A 27,513-nucleotide genomic window follows, 5' to 3' on the forward strand; every position below is an offset into this window, starting at 1 on the left:
ATGACATCTGGGCGAACTTGTCAAAATTCTTAACCGTTTTACTACCTTGATAACACTACCACTCAGAAACAATATATCTCGTTTCTAAGACATTTTTATTCAATGTTATAAGATGACCTGTAAAAAATAAACGATTAATGTTGATTAAATAAGACGCGTGAAATGAACAACTAGGTGGCCACATCACCTGTGTTTTATCGCTGTAACACGGATGCAACATTTTTATCATTTTATGAGGATGATTTCAATTTTAAATATTTTATCTTGGTCGAAATTGTACAAACAAATTATGAAATTATTTAATAAATTACTAAAATAGAAAATAGTCATCCCAAGGATTTGTAAAGTAAGAATAACTATACGTATCCTTGGTCATCCCTTCATTTAAAAATATTGGTTCTTGAGGCAAGTGCCCGTACAAAAATGTGAGGGTTGGGGATGAGGGAGTGGATTGAAAATTAAAATTATGCAAACACTTTTCGTGTTAATGTTTTCAAACCATTTAAATTCAAATTAATTGTCCTTTTGCTTCTATTTTTAAATCCTATTTATTTGTGAAATGTTTGAAATTAATAATTGATTGAAATTTGTTTGATTAATGTCCAGTGGCAACTATTTCATGCATATTTAAAACGATATATTAATTAAAAATAGTTCATAGTCCTAAATATGAAAAAAGAATCTTCTTTCAAAATATATCCCGATGAATATTTTTGAAGCAGTATTTATTTGATAAAAAGTATGAACCATATCATGATATAAATTAAATTAATCCAAAAAATTGATTATTCCTTTTATCTATATTAACATTAAACTAGTTTACTTTTATAACCTAATTCCATCTACATAATATACAAATAACATCTCTAGTCAACAGCCGAAGGAGGAGCTAACAGATTATTTATAGATGCTGAGGTTGTGATGATTTGGATACAAGTTCGTCACAAATTGAAGTCAAGTTTATTAAAGAATTCAAAAATGTATCAAGACGGGTGTTATGGATGTAACCAATCTCTGCTATGGCCCGGATATAGAACGTATCCACGGAAACCGACCTCATTCCATATTATGGATATTTTACATATTAGACAGGAACAACAAATTCCGTCAGCTTTAGGACCTTTACAGGATTTTTGTAGGACTAAAAGTGTGGAAAACATGGTTTCTCCAATAAATCAAGAACGAGTACCAACTATAGGGACACCTAAAGATCTTAAGTTTGGAATTAATCGAATTCTTTCCGAGGACTTTGGAAACAAATCACCGGTAGTCAATGGTAAGAACGACAGAAATAGTTGATATAATTCTAATTTGTTTTAATTTTCTAAAATTCAGAATTGTGTTACTGAAAGTTAATTACTGGTATAACTTTGGCGTTTAAATTCATAATTCACAACAAAAAATATTATTTTGAGAATGGATTCTTTACTTGTATTTAAAAAAAAATGTATATACAACATAAATTATAAATTAATATGACATTCTATAACATTCAAAAAGATTTTATATGCAGAGAAAGAGATCTAATTGTGAATGTTATTTTTTTCAGAAAACAGAAACAAGTTCTCGTTAACACGGACGTGTGATTGTGGTTCTCCATCGTGCAGTGTTCTTATGTTCTCACAGATGTCATCACACCCTTTCAATTCTCCACACTATACACTTTATCATTCAGAGACAGAAACTCTTCCAGGTATTTAGAATTTTTCTCTATAAATAAAATTTTACCAAATGTCAGCTAGTTAACTCAATAATGGGCTTGAATTTAAACAACAAAGAAAAGTGCTTCCAAATTTTCAAATTTTGTTCGCATATTTGAAACGGATTTGTTTTGCAATTTATATTCAGTTAAAGTAAAATTGTGCCTTTTCATCATCCTTTAAAAAAAAATACTTTATTTATTCTAATTTTTATTTTTTTAACCACATTACTCTTCTAAGAATATTTCACAAATGATGTTCTATAAAGGTGGGTTTTACTTTGGATTTATTCATTAAAAAAAAAACACCCTTCCCGCGCCAAATCAAAAGAAAAATCACACCCTGGTCATTATTTTGCTTCATGTTTTACTTGAATTTAACGTAAATTTATAATAAATGCTTTCCTGTTTAAAATAAAAATAATGAAAAAAAAAATAAAATATGCTGAAGTAATGTCTCGGGTATTTTGTGTACAGTAAAGGGACATATTAAAAGAAAAAAACATATTTTCAGCTAGAAGTCTTTATTCGTAAACTCAAGAGATTAAATTGTTCACATAAAACATTGTTTGGGCCTCTTTTTAAAGCCATAAACCTTTTTTTTTAGTGTTTTTTATAAAAAGTCTTGGTAAAATATGTTTTTCCTAGGTTGGAAAAAATCAGATCAATTCATTACTTCTGTCTTGGTTTAAAATAATTCAACTTACAAAGCTGTTAAAAATCTTTTATCTTCAATTACATAAACAAATTAAATCAGGCCCTCTCAACAAAATATGTGTGCCTCATAGGATAGAATATCATATTTATGATCTGTTGTCTCTTTATCGATTTTTAAACCTTTTTTATGATGATGTGTAATATTTAGAAAAAAAATATGACACTATAGTTTTGCTATTTCACAGTCTACACAAAGCGCATAGCTGTTATTTGTGACAATAATTATTAAAACTTTTAATTTGGTTTAAAAGTGAAAAAAATTTTGATGCCTTTAGTTGTCTCATCATATGTTTAAAATGTATTAAAGCTCTATGGTACTGTCGTGTATTTGTTCAGTTTTTATGATCTTTTGTATTTTACGTTGTTAATAGTAATCCTTTTGAGATGTCTACTTTTCAGTTTATTTTATAAATTTTATTACGATTCCGTGCTTCATTAAAAAATAAATGTGACAACGAAGTAAAAAAAAACCAATTTATCTATATATTTTATCAACATAGGTATTAAAAATGTCAATAAGAAAATAAGAAGACTACATCTGCAAACTTAACAAATGTTATTTATATTTTTGAATTATTTTGCCGGCGTTTCAAAGACCTCTGCCATCTTTATTCGAGTCTATTAATCGTTTTCAATAAAACATGGGCTTATTGAAAAGTTGACAATATAGATAATCTCGTTATTTTTATAATTTTAATGTAGTATCATTAGAAACATTGTCAACTCTACAAAATTTTCCGTTTATAAATTTAAAATCATTAAGAAACTAAGGTTCCAAGAAAAAAGTTGATCATAGATCGATTTGGCTACTATTTTTAGGCCCTTTTTGGCCATATTTCACTCCGCGTGTTTAGGTTCTCAAATTGGCTTCCAATTAATGGGTTTTGAGCGTTCCTGATGAAGGTAAATCCTGAAATTCATACAATTTATCATGTGTTATTTACATTTTTTTACAAGAAGTTCGAATGAATAATTAAATGTTCCGAATTTCTCTCTCTCCGTTATTAGGTGGCTCAGACTTGTACATGTATTCATCCATTCACAAACAAAATAATGATTTTTTTTAAAAGCTTAGTATCCTCGAATATTTGTCTAACGAATTCAATAGCAATTTATTAAAACATACAGCTTTTTAAAATACCCTCCATCAGAATTTCTTGCCAATTAAATAAAAAATATAAACATAAACGAAAGTATTGAGAAGTTTTACATTTGACTATCACAACGCTATGTTTCAATATCTCAAGAGTGTTTAAAAAAACACTACACCTGCAACTTATCAAACAATCTCATTATTTTCATTGCAACGGACAACAAAATTACAGCTTAGAATTTATAACCGTTAGCAAGATAAGATGCCTGGGGCGATTTGTCATTTTGATGTGTTAGCATGGCAATCAAATTCCCATTAATTCTTATGCATATGTGTGCAAATTTTTATGTTGATGAGTTTATTTTTAAATTTTCCATGATTCCATACCAACGAAAATTAGAAGCGTTGCAAAAAGACACACATGCTTATATTTGATAGCTTTGTCACGACATCATTCATTATATCTGTAATAATTTTTTTTTTAATGTTAAGGATGTAAAAATTTGAAATTTCTTGATTAAATGAAGCAATTTCTATATTTTTTATTTCGCAAATATTTTCTTTGATGATTGAAATGCCTAATAAAATTCAAAAGAATCTTTAAGATGATTATATAGTGGCAATTAATTACGACGATGATGATAAATAATAAATTTTATTTTACCTCAGTTATCATTTTTTATATAAAATAAGTACACACTATTTTGACTATTTTTCAAATTGCAAGCGTTGAACTATTTGACCGGTCAATAGTTTCCAACTATTGGACCTCGATGAAACTATTTGACCGCAAGCGTCATTATATTTCGCGGAATTTCAAATGCAGCTACGGGATTGGAGGATTTTGAAATCACCGCGGGTGTTACGGCGTCGCGTTTTACCTATTGTCTCTAGGGTTGACGTCAGTGCAGGACGTAGCCTTCGCATTTCAGAATATTTATGAAGTACACGTTGGGTTTCTGCATTTTATATTACGATAGTTGATTTATCCCCGCTATTTATTGTCTGTTGTCTTTTTCGATATAATAAAACACTTACTGACTAGATATTCGTGGAATAGTAAGTTTATTGTCCCCTCGGATACAACTATTGCCCTCGGCTACGTCTCAGTGCAATAAATAGTTGCACCTCGGGGGACAATAAACTTACTATTCCACTCATACCCAGTCAATAAGTATACAATGGAAATGATGACTTAATATTTAGTTCTGAATACGCATGTCGATGATGGCAAATAAAAAAAATGAATAGACATTCAATTTACTATTTGATTTTTCAATTATAGCAGTGCATATATGAGATAAGGATTCGTGTAACATCCAGTGACGAACCCAAGAGTGGAAAGATTACACAGAAATCTTTTGAATTGGAAGCGAAAAATTGCCATGACTTAATCAATGTTTTATTTTTTTTTTCTTTTTCTTTTACTAGGCCCATATTCTATTTTAAATGATGAGACTTGCACAAATGGTCAGTCAAAACGAAAAAGATCATGGTCCAGAGCCGTTTTCTCAAACTTACAGAGGAAAGGTTTAGAAAAGAGATTTGAAGTACAAAAATACGTCACAAAACCTGATAGAAGACAACTAGCAGCTATGTTAGGACTTACAGATGCACAGGTATTCATTCATTTTAATTCTTTTTAGAATAGTTATTCAAACGCTTTTTAATTGGTTAGCGTCATGGCAACCAAAACGTTTACATGTTTCAAGAAGTCACGAGTATCAAAACAAATTAGCATGTCTTGAACATGCATGAAATATATGCCACTGGACGTTGATCCATCATCAATCAATCAAAACAAAATACCTTATTTTTTGTGTTCATAAATCATTTAACGATTGATCAGATATCGTCTCGAACTTGCATGAAATATTTGCCACTGGATGTAAAGCAAATAATAATCAATCAATAATAATATTTCCAAAATATACCGCATTTGCTTAAAACCTCTGAACAGATAAAACTACAAAAATTCCCTCGTTTTTCTCATGAATATTTAGATATGACCATCCGCCTAACCCTTGAATAAATTCGTCTATAAGATGTTTTATACAATATTTTTTGGTTCGTCTAATGCACATATTTAATTTTCTCAAAATATATATATTAAAAGGTAAAATTTTAGTCAAAGTCAATTATGTTGTTGACATTAAAGCGACAGGGCAATTGACGTTTCGGCACTACAGCTTTTTACCTAGATCGTCTTAATAATCTAGGATTGAAATTAACAAGATTCTTAAAGACGAACATTGCTATATTTGCGATTTCTGGGGACCAACTAATGACTCTTAGTATACATTCTCCGTCGTTAATACAATAATTTTGAGTGCAAACAAAAACTTTGTACTTAAATCATTTTGAGAACATTAGAAAAAGACATTTTTACCTCTCTCTATATGATCGAGAGCTACTGACTAAATTTAGATAATGCAAAGTTTCAGCTGTTGTCAGATTGTTTGATTTGCTTTTTTTTGTTCATTGTTAGATTCAAAAGAATAGAAAAAATACAATTTGTTTGTAGTCGCTTCGAAACATGCAGGAGAGAAAGCAAGTTCAATGGCAGCTCTCTTTTCTGTCAGTGCAAATAAATTACACTTTTTTTCGGTAATGTACATCTAGTCTTTAAATTGTACATCTAATAGACATATATATTATCTATATTCTGCTACCTAGCCTTGGTATCTATATCGCTGCTATAATTATGAAACTAATAAATTGCATATTAAAAATCTCCAACTGAGCATTTGCACTAGTTTAGCCTCGCTTCAATTTATCTTTATTATATTTTCAATTCATGAAATAAAATTTATTTATTTATTACATAATGTATATGAACTCCATAGCATGGGGCAAATGTATATAAATTAATAAAAACATATTACAGACACATTAAATGAATTGATAACCGCATCTGTGACAGCATCTGTGCACTATACTTATCGCAGATTCGTGTAATAATGTGTATTGAAAACACCTGTAAAACACAGGTGATATGTCAAATTGGAATTAGAGAAAACAAATATTTGATTACAACATGCCAAACATGTTACACCTTTCAACTTTTTTTACCTTACGAATTTTAATTGCGTTTAGAAGCATTATATGTACGATAAAAATGTGTTTTCGCAACAAACTGCACTGAAAACAGACATCGGCATGTTAGAGTATGAACGGTTTGGATAAAATGGTGGATTTCAAATTAAAAATATTAATCACATGTTGTTCACAAGTGTTTGATTTCTTTTTTATACGCCCGTTTACGGGACGTATTATGGTATACCCTTGTCCGTCTGTCCGTCCGTCCGTCTGTCCGTCCGTCGTCAACATGTCGGACATTAACTCAAAAATGCTTTAACCAATTTGCATAAAACTTTGGTGAATTGTTTATATCTATTGACGTGAGCTCCCTTTCATTTTTTATAAATTTTAGATTTTACGTTTCCGAGTTATGGGGTTTTATTCATTAAAAAAAGGGGGGTTTTTCCAGTTTTCGGACAATAACTCAAGAATGCTTTCGCCAACTTGCAAGAAATTGTGGTGAATTGTTTATATCTATTAACATGAGCTCCCTTTCGATTTTTATATATTTTAGATTTTACGTTTTTGAGTTACAGGGTTTTATTCATAAAAAAGGGGGATTTTTGAGTTTTCGGACAAAAAAATCAAAAATGCTTTGGTGAATTGTTTATATCTATTGATGTAAGCTCTGTTTAGAATTTTATAAATTTTACAATTTACATTTCTGAGTTATGGGGTTTTATTCATTAAAAAAGGGGTGATTTTCCAGTTTTCGGACAACTACTCAAAAATGCTGTCAGCAATTCTCATGAAACTTTGGTGAATTGTTTATATCTATTGATGTAAGCTCCCTTTACATTTTCATAAATTTCTAATATGATATTGAGAATTAATTGAACTTTATTTGTTTATAGTCTGACAACAGATTTACTAAGTATTGCGCAACAGCACAGTGTATTGCACAACAGCAAGAAATCTTTACTTGAATATAAATTCAATTCATATAACCAATTTCAAGTTCTTTGACTACATTTATTCAGAAACCTATAATATGTCATAAAATATTTAATACAATCCAAATTCAGACCTGTATCAAGCTTGAATATTGTGTCAATTTTTGCCCCAACTGTTCAGGGTTGGACCTCTGCGGGCGTATCCAGCTGCGCTCAGCGAAGCAGTTTATTTATTTTTACGTTGGATTGAAGTGTTTCTCAGCAGAGAGTCGGCATTCCTATGGGACCTCATTGTGCTCTTCTTCTCGTCGACTGGGTTCTTTATTCGTATTTAGGCAGACATACTAGTAATACTAATTTATCCCTAAGAAGAATGAAAAGAACCTGAAAGCATCCTTTAATTTCAAATGCCGCAATATAGATGCAGTCCAGACTCCTACCATGATTACTTTTGGTAACGAGGTTTATCGCATCTATCCCTTGCATATAATACTCAAGAATACCGCATATACAATAAGGTCTGCTTCATATCTTTACTTATCTTACCTTCTATAGATTTCTGGGGATATGATTGGTTAATGGACTACACGTGGTGACTACATATATTTGATATAGAGTGTCCTAAAAATATGGGGTTAGTTAGCATATGGGGTTAGTAAGGAGTTACTTCCCTTTCAAAACAATAAAGAAATCTGAAAGGTTTCAACAGACGAAGAAATTGATAATGAACGATTGAAATAAAGTCATAAAACAAATTCAAAGCTAACAAGTTGTTGTTGTTGTCATTTGTTTTTTATATAGACAAATGGAAGTAGGTTCTTAATACTAAGTATTGAAGACTTAATCACTTTGGTGGCCGCTAGTCTAAATACCACATGTGAAGATAGTCGGTAAGATGAATTCGTTACACGGTGTGTTAGTGACCTAATACGATAAATATTGGGTCAGTAAATTCCATATGGGGTGAGAGCTTCATATGGAATTTACTGACCCCATATATATCGTATTAGGTCCCTAAGCTTCATATGGAATTTACTGACCCCATATATATCGTATTAGGTCACTAACACACCATGTAACTAATATAACATATAGAAATTGACCATGAGGGTCGTTTTAAAACTTAACAAAAAATGGTCAATTTTGTCATCCGTCATTGTATATTTGATTAGAAATGTTTGAAAAATATTTGATCCTTAGGTATAAGGCAGCAAGTTTTAAATTTATTTAACACTTTCTGAATTTTTACTTTACTAGTCGAAGGGAGAAGCAGTAATGAAGATTTGTATCATAAAACCAAAGCGGATTTAAGAGGTGATGCAACCGTTACTCGCCTTCTTAAGTAGAAAACTAATAATATAAGTGACGAAACACAACGAGTTAGTTAACCAACTTTTGGTGAAGATATTTTGAGGTGGCACTCCAGTCCTCCTAAATCCAGGACTCCTATATATATATTTTTTTTGCCTCGCATTACTGTAGCTATTGGTTTCATACGATATACAGGCCATCTTGAAATTATAAGATAACAAAAGTTAGTTACGATTGGTTTCCTGATGGTGTTGCTTAGATTTTTATTGGCTTATTATACGACCGCAAAAATTAAAAAATTTTTGGTCGTATATTGGTATGACGTTGGCGTCGTCGTCGTCGTCGTCGTTGTCGTCGTCGTCTGGCGTCGTCCGGCGTCGTCCGAAGACACATTGGTTTTCGCACTCTAACTTTAGTTAAAGTGAATGGATCTCCATGAAATTTTACCATAAGGTTCTATACCACGAAAGGAAGGTTGGGATTGATTTTGGGGGTTATGGTACCAACAGTTAAGGAATTAGGGGCCAAAAAGGGGCCAAAAATAAGCATTTTTGTAACTTCCAGACAATTACTTGTGTGTAAGTGTATGGATCTCTCTGACATTATACCACAAGGTTCCATATCACAAAGGGAAGGCTGTAATTGATTTTGGGGGTAATTGCCTCAAAATATTAGGAATTAGGGGCCAAAAAAGGGGCAAAAAACAAGCATTTTTCTAGTTTCATGACAATAACTTGTGTGTAAGTGTATGGATCTGTCTGAAATTGTACTACAAGGTTCCATATCACAAAGGGAAAGCTGGGTTTGAGTTTGGGGCTAATTGCCCTAAACGTTTAGGAATTTGGGGCCAAAAAGGGGCCAAAAAACGAGCATTTTTATAGTTTTCAGACAATAACTTGTGTTCAAGTGTATGGATCTCTCTGAAATTGTACTGCAAGGTACCATACCACAAAGGGAAGGCTGGGATTGAGTTTGGGGGTGATGAATCATAAGGGGGTTCAAAAAATTTGGGGGGGGGGATTTTTTTTTTTTTTCTTTTTTTTTCTTTTTTTCCTTTTTTTTTCTTTTAAAATTTTCCATTTTAAGTTGGTTATTTCTGATTTATATTTAAAAGCAAATAATAATGATATGGTAGGAGATACACACCAAACAGGATGTGTAAATTATTATATAATAAGTATTGTGCAATAGCAAGAAATTTTCAATTGCACAGTATTGCACAATCATGACAATAGCAAGAAATCTTCAATTGCACAGTATTGCGCAATAGCAAGAAATCTTCAATTGCACAGTATTGTGCAATAGCAAGAAATATCCAATAGCACAATATTGCGCAATAGCAAGAAATTGTCAATTGTACAGTATTGCGCAATAGCAAGAAATATTCAATTGCACAGTATTGTGCAAAAGAAGATACTTCGTATAAATTGCTTATTTCTTGATCAATTTCAATGGAGTTTTATTCTTGAATTCTTGGGGTTCTTTAATATACTGAATCTAACTGTGTATTAAGTTTTTGGATTTTGGGCCCCGTTTTTAAATTGGTCCACATTGAGATCCAAAGGGTCCAAAATTTAACTTTGTTTGATTTCATCAAAAATTGAATTATTGGGGTTCTTTGATATGCCGAATCTAACCGTGTATTTAGATTCTTAATTTTTGGTTCCGTTTTCAAATTGGTCTACATTAAGGTCCAAAGGGTCCAAAATTAAACTTAGTTTGATTTTAACAAAAATTGAATTTTTAGGGTTCTTTGATATGCTGAATCTAAACATGTATTTAGATTTTTGATTATGGGCCCAGTTTTCAAGTTGGTCCAAATCGGGGTCCAAAATTAAACTTTGTTTGATTTCAACAAAAATTGAATATATGGGGTTCTTTGATATGCTGAATCTAACCATGTATTTAGATTTTTGATTTTTGGGCCCCGTAATCAACTTTGTCCACATTGAGGTCAAAAGGGTCCAAAATTAAACTTTTGTTTGATTTCATCAAAAATTGAATTCTTGGGGTTCTTTGATATGCTGAATCTAACCATGTATTTAGATTTTGGATATTGGACCATAATAGGTGAATGTCCAATTTAAAATTTTTAAGTTCTTAGACCACATTCATTCTGTGTCAGAAACCTATGCTGTGTCAAATATTTAATCACAATCCAAATTCAGAGCTGTATCAAGCTTGAATGTTGTGTCCATACTTGCCCCAACTGTTCAGGGTTCGACCTCTGCGGTCGTATCAAGCTGCGCCCTGCGGAGCATTTTATTATTGGCTTAAATAGATTATAGAATTTAGAATACCATACGAAAAGGAGAAGACATTAGTCATGGAAATGTAACAATATGGGTATTTGAGACCCGTTCGACGAATTATATTTGAATGATTCGTGTCGTTAATTGCCAATTGTATGTCGGATAGCTGGGAAATATATAGATGGGCGATTATTTGCCTATATTATACTTCATGTCAAAATGCAAGATTTTGATTGGTTAATACAAGGGAGACAATTTACTCTATTCCATGGCAAATACTTACCCTAATTCACGGAGACGCTTGCTCAAGTGTGCGCTTTAATAAATAGGGATGATTGTTATGTACATAGTTTATTACTTTGAATTTGAAATTTAATAGACAGAAATAACAGAACATTCAGTATAATAAATTAAATAACACATATCTGAGAGGGTGATAGAGCAGATTGTTACCCCTCGAAAAGACATTGTCAACCTTGGCTTCGCCTCAGTTGACAATGTTTTCTCGGGGTAACAATCTGCTCATTCACCCTCTCAGCTATGTGTTATTAATATAATGACATAGATGTATGAGAAGGAATTTTAGAATAAATAGTTTTGTAAACCCCAGTTGGGCGTCTGTACACAGTCCCTCCTTTTAACACACCAAACACGAAAAAATACATTATTTTGATATTTCAAAGCACTCCGTATCTTTTTAGAAAGGTTAAACTTGTTTATGGTTAGATCACTTTCGCCTTTACCATGCAAGTAGTCACTCGGACCCTGTGTCGTCTGTTCTTCATATGAAATCACATGTATAACAATAAACATTGCCTTGTACTAACGCACACAATATGTTTAGTAAATGCAAATTTTGACTAATTTTTTTTTTATGCCCCGCCTTAGCAGAGGGGGCATTACGTTTTACCCTTGTCCGTCTGTACGTCCGTACGTCCCAAAGTTGGTTTCCGTTCTCTAACTTTAGTTTGCCTCTACCAAATATTATGAAACTTATACACAATGCTTATTACCACAAAACACAGATCAAGTATTAACTTTGGTGGCGTCACTTAAACCGTTCTAGAGTTATGCCCCTTTATAAATGGGAAAAATGCCAAATTAATAGTTTCCGTTCTCTAACTTTAGTTTGCCTCAACCAAATGTTATGAAACTTATACACAATGCTTATTATAACATAATACAGCTCAAGTTTGAATTTTGGTGGTGTCACTTTAACAGTTCCAAAGTTATGCCGGTTTACAAATGGAAAAAATGCTGAATTTTTCGTTTCCGTTCTCGTACTTAAGTTTACCTGAACCAAATGTTATGAAACTTATACACAATGCTTATTATCACAAAATACAGATCAAGTTTGAATTTTGGTGGCGTCATTTTACTGTTCTAGAGTTATGCCCTTTTACAAATGGAAAAATTGCTGAATTTTTCGTATCCGTTCTCTAACTTAAGTTTGCCTCAACCAAATGTTATGAAACTTAAACACAATGCTTATTACCACAAAACTCAGATCAATTACAAATTTGGGTAGCGTCACTTTTACCGTTCTTCGGTTATGTCCCTTTAAAACGTTATATGATATGCAAGCGGGGGCATCATTTGTGTCCCATGGACACGTTCCCCATTTATTTCATTTACAAATGAATAATGCCATAGTTGGTTATGAAGGTTTTTTAATGGCCGTAGTATTATTGTAACAGAGAACTAAGCCTCTAGAAATAACGATAATATGATGCTTCCTTGTCGATATTTTGAATGTTAGTTGATAAGTTAGTGGAGCAAAAAAACTCTGTATGGTGTATAAGGGAGGCGTAATATACCAAAATGGGACACCCAAATTTAAAAGTCGAAAACAAACTGAGCCCGTATGGTGACCTATAGTAAGTTGTTAACTTCTATATCATTTGGTCTCTGGTGGAGTATTGTCTCATTGGCAATTATACCACATCTTATTTTTATATTGACAATGCATTGGCAAAAAACGAAAAACGACGAAATGACAATCAACAGTACACAAAACATAACATAGAAAACGAAACTACTGAGCAACACAATTCTCAACAAAAACCGGTGTATGTCATTATGTGTCGAACAAATCTCTGACTGATGTTGTCAAATAAAAGAGTTATATTACTCATCCGATTCTAATGGAAAATAAAAAAAAGGTGTACCGATTATCTTTAGAAATGAAAATAAAAATGTAGATATATAGTATATATATAAAAATTGCGGTTTTTATCCAACGCAATCATAGGTTTGAACGTTGTTTTCAATTTAGACTTGTTTATATTTTTTCGTTTGGGCTTGTATTATATTTGCCTTCGGGTTTATATGATCCGTTCATCCTTTTTTGACTCCTCAAAATTCAAGAGTCTATCCTAAATTGAGGTAAATTGTATGGATTTCCAAATACCGTTTCGATTCCTAACATCACTGAAGAGACATTAATTGTCGAAATCCGGATATGGTGTACAAAAACCTTTGCACCCTTTGTTTGCGGTAAACCATCTTTTCCGCAAGTTTATTATTTTCTGTTTAGTATTAAATTTATAATTAAGATCCATTTATTACATCGGTGATCCGTTTATTTGGCAATCGCCAATGGCAGTTAGCAGGGTTTAAGAACATTTGTTGTTCGACCTGTTAGTCAAATGCGTTTTGTTAAAATATACTTTTTCACTTTTTTGGTCTTTTGGAAAATGTTGTTTGTGCTGTATTTAGACACCTCTAACAAGAAATTTGTTTTGCATGCACAAGTATAAAAATTGCGGTTTTTATCCAACACAATCATAGGTTTAAACGTTGTTTTCAATTTAGACTTGTTTATATTTTCTCGTTTGAGCTTGTATTCAGTATATTTGCCTTCAGGTTTATATGATCCTTTCATCCTATTTTGACTCCTCAAAATTCAAGAGTCTATCCTAAATTGAGGTAAATTGTATGGATTTCCAAATACCGTTTCGATTCCAAACATCACTGAAGAGACATTAATTTTCGAAATCCGGATATGGTGTACAAAAACCTTTGCGCCTTTTGTTTGCGGTATACCATCTTTTCCGCAAGTTTATTGTTTTCTGTTTAGTATTAAATTTATAATTAAGATCCATTTATTACATCGGTGATCCGTTTATTTGGCAATCGCCAATGGCAGTCAGCAGGGTTTAAGAACATTTGTTGTTCGACCTGTTAGTCAAATGCGTTATGTTAAAATATACTTTTTCACTTTTTTGGTCTTTTGGAAAATGTTGTTTGTGCTGTATTTAGACACCTCTAACAAGAAATTTGTTTTGCATGCACAAGTATAAAAATTGCGGTTTTTATCCAACACAATCATAGGTTTAAACGTTGTTTTCAATTTAGACTTGTTTATATTTTCTCGTTTGAGCTTGTATTCAGTATATTTGCCTTCAGGTTTATATGATCCTTTCATCCTATTTTGACTCCTCAAAATTCAAGAGTCTATCCTAAATTGAGGTAAATTGTATGGATTTCCAAATACCGTTTCGATTCCAAACATCACTGAAGAGACATTAATTTTCGAAATCCGGATATGGTGTACAAAAACCTTTGCGCCTTTTGTTTGCGGTATACCATCTTTTCCGCAAGTTTATTGTTTTCTGTTTAGTATTAAATTTATAATTAAGATCCATTTATTACATCGGTGATCCGTTTATTTGGCAATCGCCAATGGCAGTCAGCAGGGTTTAAGAACATTTGTTGTTCGACCTGTTAGTCAAATGCGTTATGTTAAAATATACTTTTTCACTTTTTTGGTCTTTTGGAAAATGTTGTTTGTGCTGTATTTAGACACCTCTAACAAGAAATTTGTTTTGCATGCACAAGTATAAAAATTGCGGTTTTTATCCAACGTAATCATAGGTTTGAACGTTGTTTTCAATTTAGACTTGTTTATATTTTTTCGTTTGGGCTTGTATTATATTTGCCTTCGGGTTTATAAGATCCGTTCATCCTATTTGGACTCCTCAAAATTCAAGAGTCTATCCTAAATTGAAGTAAATTGTATGGATTTCCAAATACCGTTTCGATTCCAAACATCACTGAAGAGACATTAATTGTCGAAATACGGATATGGTGTACAAAAACCTTTGCACCTTTTGTTTGCGGTATACATCTTTTCCGCAAGTTTATTGTTTTCTGTTTAGTATTAAATTTATAATTAAGATCCATTTATTACATCGCTGATCCGTTTATTTGGCAATCGCCAATGGCAGTCAGCAAGGTTTAAGAACATTTGTTGTTCGACCTGTTAGTCAAATGCGTTATGTTAAAATATACTTTTTCACTTTTTTGGTCTTTTGGAAAATGTTGTTTGTGCTGTATTTAGACACCTCTAACAAGAAATTTGTTTTGCATGCACAAGTATAAAAATTGCGGTTTTTATCCAACACAATCATAGGTTTGAACGTTGTTTTCAATTTAGACTTGTTTATATTTTCTCTTTTGGGCTTGTATTATATTTGCCTTCGGGTTTATATGATCCTTTCATCCTATTTTGACTCCTCAAAATTCAAGAGTCTATCCTAAATTGAGGTAAATTGTATGGATTTCCAAATACCGTTTCGATTCCAAACATCACTGAAGAGACATTAATTTTCGAAATCCGGATATGGTGTACAGAAACCTTTGCACCTTTTGTTTGCGGTATACCATCTTTTCCGCAAGTTTATTGTTTTCTGTTTAGTATTAAATTTATAATTAAGATCCATTTATTACATCGGTGATCCGTTTATTTGGCAATCGCCAATGGCAGTCAGCAGGGTTTAAGAACATTTGTTGTTCGACCTGTTAGTCAAATGCGTTATGTTAAAATATACTTTTTCACTTTTTTGGTCTTTTGGAAAATGTTGTTTGTGCTGTATTTAGACACCTCTAACAAGAAATTTGTTTTGCATGCACAAGTATAAAAATTGCGGTTTTTATCCAACGCAATCATAGGTTTGAACGTTGTTTTCAATTTAGACTTGTTTATATAAAACGTGGATTTTATACTCCAAATGTTATCGTTATGTTAAAGGAAATGATACAGCATAAACATCTCTACTTAACTTGATATTTGACATTTAATGAACATTTTTGGTCTTTTCCTGTAGGTAAAAGTTTGGTTTCAAAACAGAAGAATGAAATGGAGGCACATGCAACAAATGAAAGAGAAAGAACTTAGTGATCAAAAGAGAGACAATACCGACAAACATTGTAGTTCAAAAGAGAAACATGGTGACATGGAGTCAGACAGCGAGCAATCAACCTAACGTGAAAAACACTGAGAGAGAATCTCATTCGCTGAAGTGTATTATCGAAGTTATCCATGGAAAAGTCAACATCCGTTGCACAATTTATACAATCAAGCGCTTCCGAGCTGCTACTGAATTGAGGAAGTGTTGGAATGTGTTTGATATTTATATAACGTGATATACAAATTCATATCAATGGATATTATCAGAAGGTTCAAAGCTTTTAATTAACAATAGCTGTAGCCTATAGATTTTAAAACTGTTTTGTACATAAATATTAAATGTTACCTAAATATCTTTACATATTTTTGTCGGACCCTTTGGGCCTTACGTCTTGATGTTCTAGAGGTATGGTTGGAGTTTGCTCATCCATCATCGTTCAGTATGAAGCAACTTTTCTGCACAGATATTTGTCGTGAAAAACATGAGATTTGAAAACAATGGCGAATTTTGTGTACGCCCTCTACGACCCCTGGATCCACCACTGTAATGACCAAGAAAACATTTAAAGTCTACTTTCAGCTTTTAAAATTAGAACAAACCTATTTGTGAATTTATTATGGCTGCAGTAGATGACATGTTGATAATGCAGAAACTTTATTATTATGATTGTCGAGTATCCAATTACATTTCAATTTAAAGTTATGTCTTTATACAAGAATTATTTGGCGTCATGTTACGAATAAACTGCAAAATGCATCTCTCACACGTGTCCTCTGTCACAACGAGTAAAGATCCTTTCACAGAAAATGTGGCACAGTTCTTTATTGTATTACCGGAAACAAGTCTGGTTTTCTTTCCACTGACCGTAACATCAGCTACATATTCTCCGTCAATGTTGATACCAGTTTTGATCATGTACTGACACTGCGTTGTGAACTGATTTGAGTAGGCACAGTTGCCAGTCAGCATGATTTCAGTACCACAAGAATCGTGACGGACAACTACACTGCATTTTGGTTCTGAAAAATAATGCGTATTCAATTCTTTTATTATTTAAAGCGCTACTACTAAGAATTTGATAAAAACCTAATATTTTGAAAACATTGTATTTTATGTTCTACATGTAATGTCCACTTGTGGTTAAAAATACTTCTTTGTTTTAGTGCTTAAATATTTTGTTGGTAGATTGATTGATTGAGAGTTCAGCAAAAAAAACATGTTTTTTAGTAAAATTGCAGAATTTAATATAAAGTCTATTCAAAGCATTTATCCTTTTCGCAACCGAACAAATAGAAAATCTAGGATTGAAATAGTTAAAAGCAACTGATTGTCATCAGAATTAAGTAACATACAACCGTTTACCGAAACATGTGACCAACATTAAGCTCTGTTGTATCTAGTTCAATCTGCTTTGACAGAAAAATTAAATGTCTTTTACTCATGCTACATGTCTTCCAAATAACTTGTATTGCTTAAATTTCATGAACAAAAGTTGTGATAGTAGTATATAAAATGAATTTATTAAAGAATTAATAAGAATATGATTTTCAAATTTATGAAATTATTTTCGTCATGGTATGATGATATCGTCAACTTCATTATAATCAAATAATTCGCCCTATCAGAATCTGACGCATTTCCAAGACGCTGTGATGTGCTAACAATATCATTTACTATATATAATTCAACCAATGACCTGTCATTATCCGTTATATTAAACTTGGATTCCTAAAATAGAAATTTGGTTTATATATTTAGGAATATATACACTATTATTACCAGGATGATTGCAAGACGGAGGTTTTGGTGTTGTAATTTCATCCTCTCCATCATTCTGTTCAATCTCGTCAACAATTCTCTTAGGAGATGGTGCCTGCGTTGTGGGTGTTCTTGTTGGTCTCGGCGTAGGCTCTGTAAAATTATTAACATACATTTGTTTGGGTAAAAGGAGCTACTAGTATATGAAATATAAAATTTAAAAAGTCTTGCAGCAACTAATTTTATGTTATCAGAAAGAAAGAAGTTACATACAACTGTTACCAGAAAACAAAACTAAAATCGATTATGATATTCCCTGTAGAATAATATAGTTAGCACCTTTAAAGAACGATGCTGATGGACTATTTTTGTGGTAGATGATTTTGTTAGCTTAACATTAATCATTTAAATTACACCAATACCGAGGCACTTTCCACTAGGCAGATCGTATCCTTGATGCTGGTAGCGATACCGAAATGGTAGTAAACCGATTACGGTACGCACGACACATGATTATGTACTTCCCATCATCAGCTATTCAGAGAGTTGAGTACAAACGCAAATTTAAACGTTTATACAAAATATATCATTTCAATCATGAAAGCCATACCAAAATATTGGAAACTTGTCATCTAAGCATCTGAGATACCTCGGATTTTTTTGTGGGGTTCGTGTTGCTCAGATTTCAGTTTTTTATTGAGTCTATTGTAAATAGTTCGTTTTTTGCAACGATTTTGTCAGTCTCTCTTCGACTTATAAGCTTTAATTCTGCCTTTTTGTGTTTTCGCATCCTTTTTTGTCTTCCTTGAGTCATATATAAAAATATTCATTCTCAAATATTCAAACACTCCGAAAGCCACATATTCTAAGATCTGTATTAGAAATACAAAATAAATACTATGTTGTCCTTGCTACATTTGTGGAATATAAAGGTCCCAACTTACTTCTGCATTGTCGAATACCATCTCCTTCAAACCCTTCTGCACAAACACATTTACGGATTCCTTTCTCAAGTCCACACATTCCATTCGGATGGCACTTCATGTTAACTGAAGATGTAACGAATATGGATTCACCGTTTCTTGATGCACATTGTGTTCTTCTAGTACAGTCTTTAGACACGAGTATAGTGTTCAGCTAAAAGAATATATATTTATAATACTTATATTGAATGTTCAATATCTGCATACAGATCAGAATGCGTAGTATTTTTAGCCACTTGTCTTCAAAGGTTTGCTTGTACCAAGTGACGAATGTTTCATGCATATTCAGGACGAAAACATATTAACAATTAATATATATACCACAATAGGCAGGTTTTGCAAGGTAGGTCGACCGTAATGAAGGACGGGAAATTAGAGTGCTACTGGGAAATGTGGGTATGGTGGAAATGGAAAAAAGTTACAGTGTTACAGACCACGTACGGACCCCTCAGATAGCTGTTCCCAAACGAGTTTCTTAGTCCGTTTTATAAAAAGAAAATGTTTATAGAATTTCTATAAAGCCCAGTTTATGGAACATATGTAAACCAATTATATATATAGGCAGTACAAACTCGTACACGCGTATCTTGAGTACAGAAAACCGAAAGTACAGATAATGAACATGCAATGGTATATTCAAACGCGGTGTAAAATGAAATAAGAAATAATGTTTACATTGCAAAAGTAATAATCTCTTGCACACTTCAAGTCTTATAATATTTTCATTTATTTTCATTCTGATAATAACTATTAAACATAATCTTTTTTTAAAATGGAAAATTATAACACAGTACTCTAGGCAACAAAACAGACTAGTAAATGGTGTGAGTTTTGCTCATTACTGAAGGCCGAACGATGACATGTAATTGCACAAATCTTTGTCATTTGGTCTATGTATAGTTGTATCTTTGTTATTATACCACATATCCTTATTTCATCATTACTAATTTTAGTTATGCCGTGAAACCTTAGAAAGTTACGGTTCTAAATATTGATAGTTTAAACATATAGTGTTGAAAATAAATCTCGAAAACAACGGAGTATTGGTATACCAAGGTCACATATAAGCGAAATTTTCGAAGCTTACCGGGAAATAATTTCCGTTTCTGATGCATCCACATTCCTTTTGAGGTACACACTTTTTGTCACTCAGTAGATAGCCAGGTATACACTCACATCCTTCAGCCGGTTCATCCTTACATTTATTTGGAGCCTTTGGATCTACACACGTTGCTGGACAACCACTAGCAGCGTCACTATATCTCATATTTTCCTTACATTTAATTGCTGTAAGAATTTAGTGCATTTATACTGAATCTAGGTTCAAACGTAATTGATACTAAACGAGCAGTCCTTTCGCCATAAAATATTTCAATTCATTCATTTTAATAAATATAGCTTCCGTTATTTATATTAAGACATACTGTTGTAAGCGTTAGAAATATAACATTATTTGTGATAATATCCAAAATAAGGGAAAAGAGAACAAGTCAGAAACCAAAAGATTACCAGAGATTACAAGTCAAGAGAGGACGGATGTGTCTCCAAAATGCTTGCCCAACTGGAACTACAAGATCTCCAGACAAGACGAACAAGCCAGAAGTTAATATTTATGTACAAAGTGGTTGAGGGACTGGTTCCCGCTATTGAACCAGACGAATTCCTCAAAAAAGCACGTCCGAAGAGAACCATAACTGCCAAGAAATTCGAAGAATACCACGCAACAAATATTGTGGAAAAGCAAGTATAAAATCACTCTAAGTCTTTTGACATTCCACCAAGCAAAACACCACAATATTCAAACTTATTTTTTGTAAAGACAGTGATCGCGTGGAATCAGCTAGACGACACTGTAGTGCGCGCATCAAGCGTAGAGAGCTTCAAATCTGCTCTCACGCCCCGTCAATAAATCGACGGCGCTCTCTCAAACCGTTGTATTAAAGCCAGTATTGGTATCGACAACGTATTCATACAGATACAGACAGATACAGAGATACAAAACCACCCACGTAATTTGAAGAAAGAAAAGAAAAACAATACGTTAGACAGAAAACTGATTTGTGTTCGTCCTGCACATGTTTTAATTCTTTTATATCTAAATTTCCCAATCAGGACAACAATGTAAGTAAATGATTAAACCAATTTACTGGTTCGAACAATTAATCTTTTATATCCTCTAAATACTCTTTTGAACTAGGTGTAGCATTTTAAAAGTAATTCTTTTTCTAAGTGTCGAAATGAGAGGCAAAAATATCAAATATAATCACCTGTTCTTTGCTAATATACAAACCTTAAAATTATCTTATAGGTGTTTTTAATTCCTAAAGCTTTTTTTATTTTTTGTTGCTGAACCTGCTTCACTTTTGAAGAAAAAAAAATGGAAAACCTTTTTCTATTATACCATTAAATACTTTACATACGACAAAGGTCAGGTCTCCTCCATTTGATTGTGAAACCATGTGTTAGGCATTCTTCAGCAAACGCATTAAGGTTCATACAAACTACTTGGTTTAGTTTATCTGCGTTTTTGGAATATGCACAACCGTCCATAACACATGATTCCAAATATTCTTTGGCTGTAGTCGCTAGCTTTTGTATACACTCTTTAAACGGCGAGTCTTGGTTTCCATATTTCAAAAGACCACATTTGTCATTTTCCAGTACTAGTCTTGAGGCATCTGCTGAACATTCAGGCAAATCGTCTGTTGTACTGCAACTTTCCCTGAAAAAGATTGATTTCTTCAATATTTGTTATTTTCCAAAATCTGATTTTTGCTTATTATTAATGACACTTCTAATTCAAATTTGTTATTCGGTTTATTGAGCATAACTAGAACAAATCAGTTAATCTCGTTTTAAAAAGGTTAAAACGTATGAGTCCTTTTTTTTATCTACATGTATATTTATTACACCCATTTCAATAATAAAGCCTTATTTACAAAGGTTTCCTAAATTTTTTTCAGTTGCTACCGAAAGATAAATGTATCAAGATACTACTATAACCAATGAGGTTGTAACCTCCTCTCTATAACACAGTGGTCTCAGATGTACGAATATAAATAAACTCATTATAGATACCAGGATTAAAATTTTGTACGCCAGACACATTTAAGACTCATCAGTGACGCTCGAATAAAAGAAGTCAAAAAGGCCAAATAAAGTACAAATGACAAAAAATTCAGAGAGGTTTTGGAAAATAGAGCTAAGGTAATCTATTCCTGGGGTCGAAAATCTTTAGTTTTTTTTTCAAATAAGATTGTTTACTCCGCAGTTAAAAAATATCGAAAAGAAACAAAATTGCATCAGAATGCAGTAACTCCAAAACTAGAAATATAAATTTCGATTTCTCACGAACGCTATTTTGTTAGACATGTAATCAATTAATATAAAGAAAATTACATTGACATGTTGAAATCAATTTTTTTTGTATAAATTTTCTCCCAACACTATCTTATTACTAAATCAACTAACGTATTTTTCCACTGAAAGCATAGAAAATAATGTAAACTTATAAACTGGTCAAAAGTACGATAAAACGAACGAAAAGTGTCTACATGGAAGATCATGTATCTTACTTGTACAAAAATAAGATTGCCAATGAGTCAATTATCGACCAACGACAACACGTAGTAAAATTGTAACACATCTTTATTTCAGCAACATCAAACGAATTAATTTTAAAATTGAAATTTTGATGAAAATTTAGTGATTGAAAGCGGAATAACTCTATTATTACTGCCGATCTAGAAAAATTATTTTCATATTTCTGCACTATGGTTATCAAATATATTCATTATTTACTTTGAAACGAGAAAATGTACAGAAATAATTGCAATTAGATAACTATATATTAAAATTTCTGACCTATGTATGTTTAAATTTTAATATACGAGTAAACTACGTTTTTGGTTTTAAATTGATTTAAAAGGAAATGATATTTTTCTATAACATAAAAAATAAAGTTTTGTCAAAATTGCCATAAAAGTAAGCCAAAACAAAACCACTGGGAGTGCATTTTAAAAATTACTCAAAAACATGCCTCCGATAATTCTTTATAAAGATCGAATTAAACTTATATTCTAATACTTTGCAAAGTATATAGTGTTTTCAGTCTGTATGCGACTTATAAACAATACTGCGTTATGACAACTCTTTAAGATAAATAAACTGGAACAATATAGTTTCAGAAAATATTACCTTTCTAAACCATTAATGGACTTTGAAACTTCAAAACTGCTTCCAATAAGCGAGTATTTGTTCTGTTTATTAGAAACGTCAATGCCCTCTCTCGTATGCAAGTCATCTTTCTGACCGTTACAGCTACCACATATACCTGTTACCATTGTACCATACTTTTTGGGAATCACTACTCGTACTACTGATATTCCATCCCATAATACACTAATACCACATCTAGAAGATACTTTAAGATAAGCACCACTTATCGACACCGTCCATTCGTCATTGTTGTTGAATGGAAGATATTTTACCTCGCCATTTATCTGAAGTATAAAAAATACACATTACACCGTATACAGTAAATCAACTAATTTTCGCGAGCGATTAATTTTCGCGACTTTCGCGAGTAGAAAAATAACGCCAATATAAATCGTCGCAAATATGTAAAACTTGGATTTTTCCATATTTAACTACATCAAGTAAATTTGAGAATCGCGATATTAAATCGCCGAGAAATGGGCTAGAAAGGGCTAATCGCGAAATAAAGTATCCGCGAAAATAAGTTGGTTTACATATTTTAAAAATGACCAATTAGATAAAACCTATATACTCATTGTCAAACGGACAAAATTATACCATTTAAACAATCTGTGACTCTTAAATTTATAAATAGAATTTCTTTACGTATTAAAAAACGACTCTCTTTAAACAAAACTTCCACTAATTTTCAGTGCTAGTAACACTGAAGAAACATTTATCTTGTATACCATAGAAATATAAGACTATATTATCTTAAAATCAAGTGTATAACTTACAAATAAAGTTTTCCCTTGATCAAGTTTGATGACTGATTTTCCTAAATGAATCTCAACATATCTGGTAAAAGAAACGGTATCTGACTCCCTCTTTTTATAGTTCTTGACTTCAACATCAAAGTTACATTCACCAATATCTTTAGTGCTTTTTGTAAGTGTATATTTACAATCTCCCATGAAATGTATCATCTGTCCATCATAGGTTCGGTAATGGGGATCACCGGAAGCAGAACATGTACAAACACCTGAAATAAGGAATGTAAGGGAGCTACCATTTGATTTTTATGGGGGGGGGGGGGGGGGGGGGGGGGCTAGGATAAAAAAATTTGTCCTGCATCTTTTTTTAGTTGTAATCTCTGTCCTGCCTTTTTATTTTTCAATCTATTCGGTCCTGCCTTTATTTTCAAAGTTTATCCTGACTTTTTTTTACCTAAATTGTCATCCTGACTTTTTTTTTTTGCAAGTGTCTCATCCTGCTTTTTTTTACTCAAAACTCCTGTCTTGCCTATTTTTTTCAAATTTCATCCTCTCTGGCCAATAACGATGTTATAATGAGGGGAAGCATTGGATATTTTGTTAAATAGCTATCAGAAACTGCGAGTACTCTCAAATTGATATCTTGTATTTTATGTCTTTTTGTCATGTTTTTGTATATGCTTAGTACCAATCGGATGAGTCAAGTCTCTGCCAAATGAATTTTATAGGTTGATCTTATGTTGTGCTGTTACACAACTATCTCAAATAATGGAAAGGGTTGAGCGCTCAAAAACACGTTTTCATCCCGCCATTTATGTGTCTGTCAGGAGGCTGTAATTCAGTGGTTGCTGTCTGCTATATTTGTTTTTCGGTTTATTTTTTGTTTGCATAAATCAAGCTGTTTGTTTCTCGTTTGATTTTTTTCTCATTTTGTTATAATGACGGGGCCTTTAATATGTTACTAAATGGGATTTGCTCATTGTTGAAGGCTGTACAGTGTTTTTTATTGTTTCGTTGTCTCCGCCTTTGGTCTCTGGTGGATTGTCGTTGTGAAAAGTGTGAATATGGATGATTTTAGAAACAACAATGATTTTTGAAGACAAGCTGTGATCTAATAGAGGTATTAACTTGCTTGAAACACACTGCAGGAACCTACCTTCACAGGAATTAATTCCGTCGCCGTATAGTCCATTGTTACATACACACTTGCCATTTACGCACCTTGCTCGTTTATTACACTTATATTGCATGCCACAAAGAGCTAAATAAATAATAAATATAGTTTAAACAACATAATACCAAATCTGTACTTAAATAACATAAAGATTTGAAGAACAACAACACACATTGCTAATTTATTCTTTTCCGAATATTTTGAAATTATTTTTTGTTAGAATAGCTCGAAAAAGTGATTACCGGTAAATGGGAAATAATCAAAGTGGGTCTCATTGGGGTCTAAGCGTGACCCGGGATTGCCGATTTTTTGTAAGCGTGACACGTGAAAGTAAAATATTGTGCCGTGAAAACGGGAAATGAAGTCTAGCGGGACACGGGAAATTACAAAAAAATGAGAATTGCTTACGTACACAGTGTAAGCGGGATACGAGAATGTGACAAAACAGTAAGCGGGATCCGGGATCAGAACCCCCCAATGAGACCCCCATCAAAATATACAAAACATATAAAAGATAAGCACGAAGGAATGATAAATAATTTTAGTTGTCAGTCTTTTAATACAACAAACGACAACTACTGAACATCAGATTCCTCTATTTATTTATACATAGGTATACAGAATAAACCAAAAAAACACCTTTGATGTGGTTCATAAGTGTTTCTCGTTTCTCGTTTTTTATATAGATTAGACCGTTGGTTTTCCCGTTTGAATGGTTTTACACTAGTAATTTTTGGGGCCCTTTATAGCTTGCCGTTCGGTGTGAGCCAAGGCTCCGTGTTGAAGACCGTACTTTGACCTATAATGGTTTACTTCTATAAATTTTGACTTGGATGGAGAGTTGTCTCATTGGCACTCATACCACATCTTCTTATATCTATATACGAATTAAGAATTGATCCAAAGATTAATGAAAATCTTTTTCAAGCAAAGGTCCACAATAACAAAATATTTTACAAGTACCTTCACATTTCCTGTACCCGTCGCCAACAAATCCTTTCTTGCACTGACATGACCTGACTCCATTATTGTCGTAGGTACATAAAGCATTACGATGACACCTTTTACCCGTAGTAACTTTCACAAAGCGTCTTCCTCTCCCTATCTTTCTACAAACGTATTCTTTTGAACAATCATTACTTCCTTTCTTGGACCCGATCTGTTTAAAAGAAATCGACATAACAGAAAACATTTTGCTAAATTCACATGTTCTAACAGACCACAAAACTAAATGGAATTCTTATGTATTCTAAATCTTTATTTCAGTTGAAAAAAAGAAAGGCATTTTTCTCATCTTTAGAATCTTTGGGGACGAAATGCATATCCTGGCCTGGTAACAGCTAAAAATGAATAACCTTGCATAAGACCGAATGGAAACGAATATTCTGCAACACAAAATGCAGGAAACAATTGTGTACAAAAGTAAAAATAAATTTTCGTGCGGCATACGTAGCAACACATGAAAATGAATAGGAAATCCGCCAAAATTCCTCATACCTCCTCCCCAGAATATCAAATGGTCGTCCCCTAAACTATTTTACACTCTTAAACTTCAGTAATGAAAGACTGTTTCAGAAAAAGATTAAAAATCCGGCTATCACAGTGTGATTCTTCTCAAACTGCTTCTCCAGTTACAAAATTGTATATGTGTTTTTATCATGATCATGTTCAGGAAAATTTTTAGGATTTTTATAAAACATTATGGCGAAATCTTAGCGTAAATTTCAATGATTAACTGGTATTATGACTTACCGGAAAGTAATCTCCCTTCCTGTCTTTACAGCCACACTCACTTTGTTTTATACACTTATCATCACTTAAAACAAATCCTTGCTTACAAAAACAACCCTCCCTTTCTTCTAATGTACACTTAGACGGTGCTTTAAGATCGATACAAGTAGAGGGACAGCCTGGACCAGAGGACTTATAAACCATATTTGGGTCTTCACACTTCAATGCTGAAATTGAAAGAGAAATTCTCAACTTACAAAACGTAATTAGTCTGTAAAATGAGTGTTTAACACCGGTCTCTGCTTTCCAGACATGTTTTATGATCCGTTAAACTAAAAGCAATCGATAGTCAACGTCTTTTACTTCATGGTGACTTTTGTGAGGATGCAGGCTTGCTTGTGTGTTAGTGTTTCCTGGAAAACCCGAAAAAGATTGCAGCCTGCAAGGGGTTTAAAATCAGAATGAGAGATAGAATTTGAAATTTTGATTAAAGTAACGCGTTACGCTCGACAAAAAATATGACGAACCTTGAACATCAAAAACAGTGTAAGCAATTTCGTTAAATATATATGATATTTTGCTTGAATCCTTTTCAGTACTAAAATCAGTCGAAAATAAATCAGTAAAAAACTTGTTTTCAAACATTGATATCAAATTAA

The 27,513-nt window shown here is 32.5% G+C and overlaps 1 protein-coding gene across 1 annotated transcript; it reads left to right on the forward strand.

The window, feature by feature from the left end:
• The first annotated feature begins 920 nt into the window (after positions 1-920).
• On the forward strand, positions 921-16,592 carry LOC127698823 (H2.0-like homeobox protein). Its single transcript, XM_052202517.1, has 4 exons — positions 921-1,276; positions 1,550-1,693; positions 4,941-5,128; positions 16,155-16,592. The coding sequence occupies exons 1-4, from the start codon at positions 922-924 to the stop codon at positions 16,311-16,313; spliced, it is 846 nt and encodes a 281-aa protein (XP_052058477.1). The 5' UTR covers position 921; the 3' UTR covers positions 16,314-16,592.
• Positions 16,593-27,513: the final 10,921 nt, after the last annotated feature.

This window comes from Mytilus californianus, unplaced genomic scaffold (genome assembly GCF_021869535.1).
Source record: "Mytilus californianus isolate M0D057914Y unplaced genomic scaffold, xbMytCali1.0.p SCAF_4, whole genome shotgun sequence".
Lineage (NCBI taxonomy): Eukaryota > Metazoa > Mollusca > Bivalvia > Mytilida > Mytilidae > Mytilus > Mytilus californianus.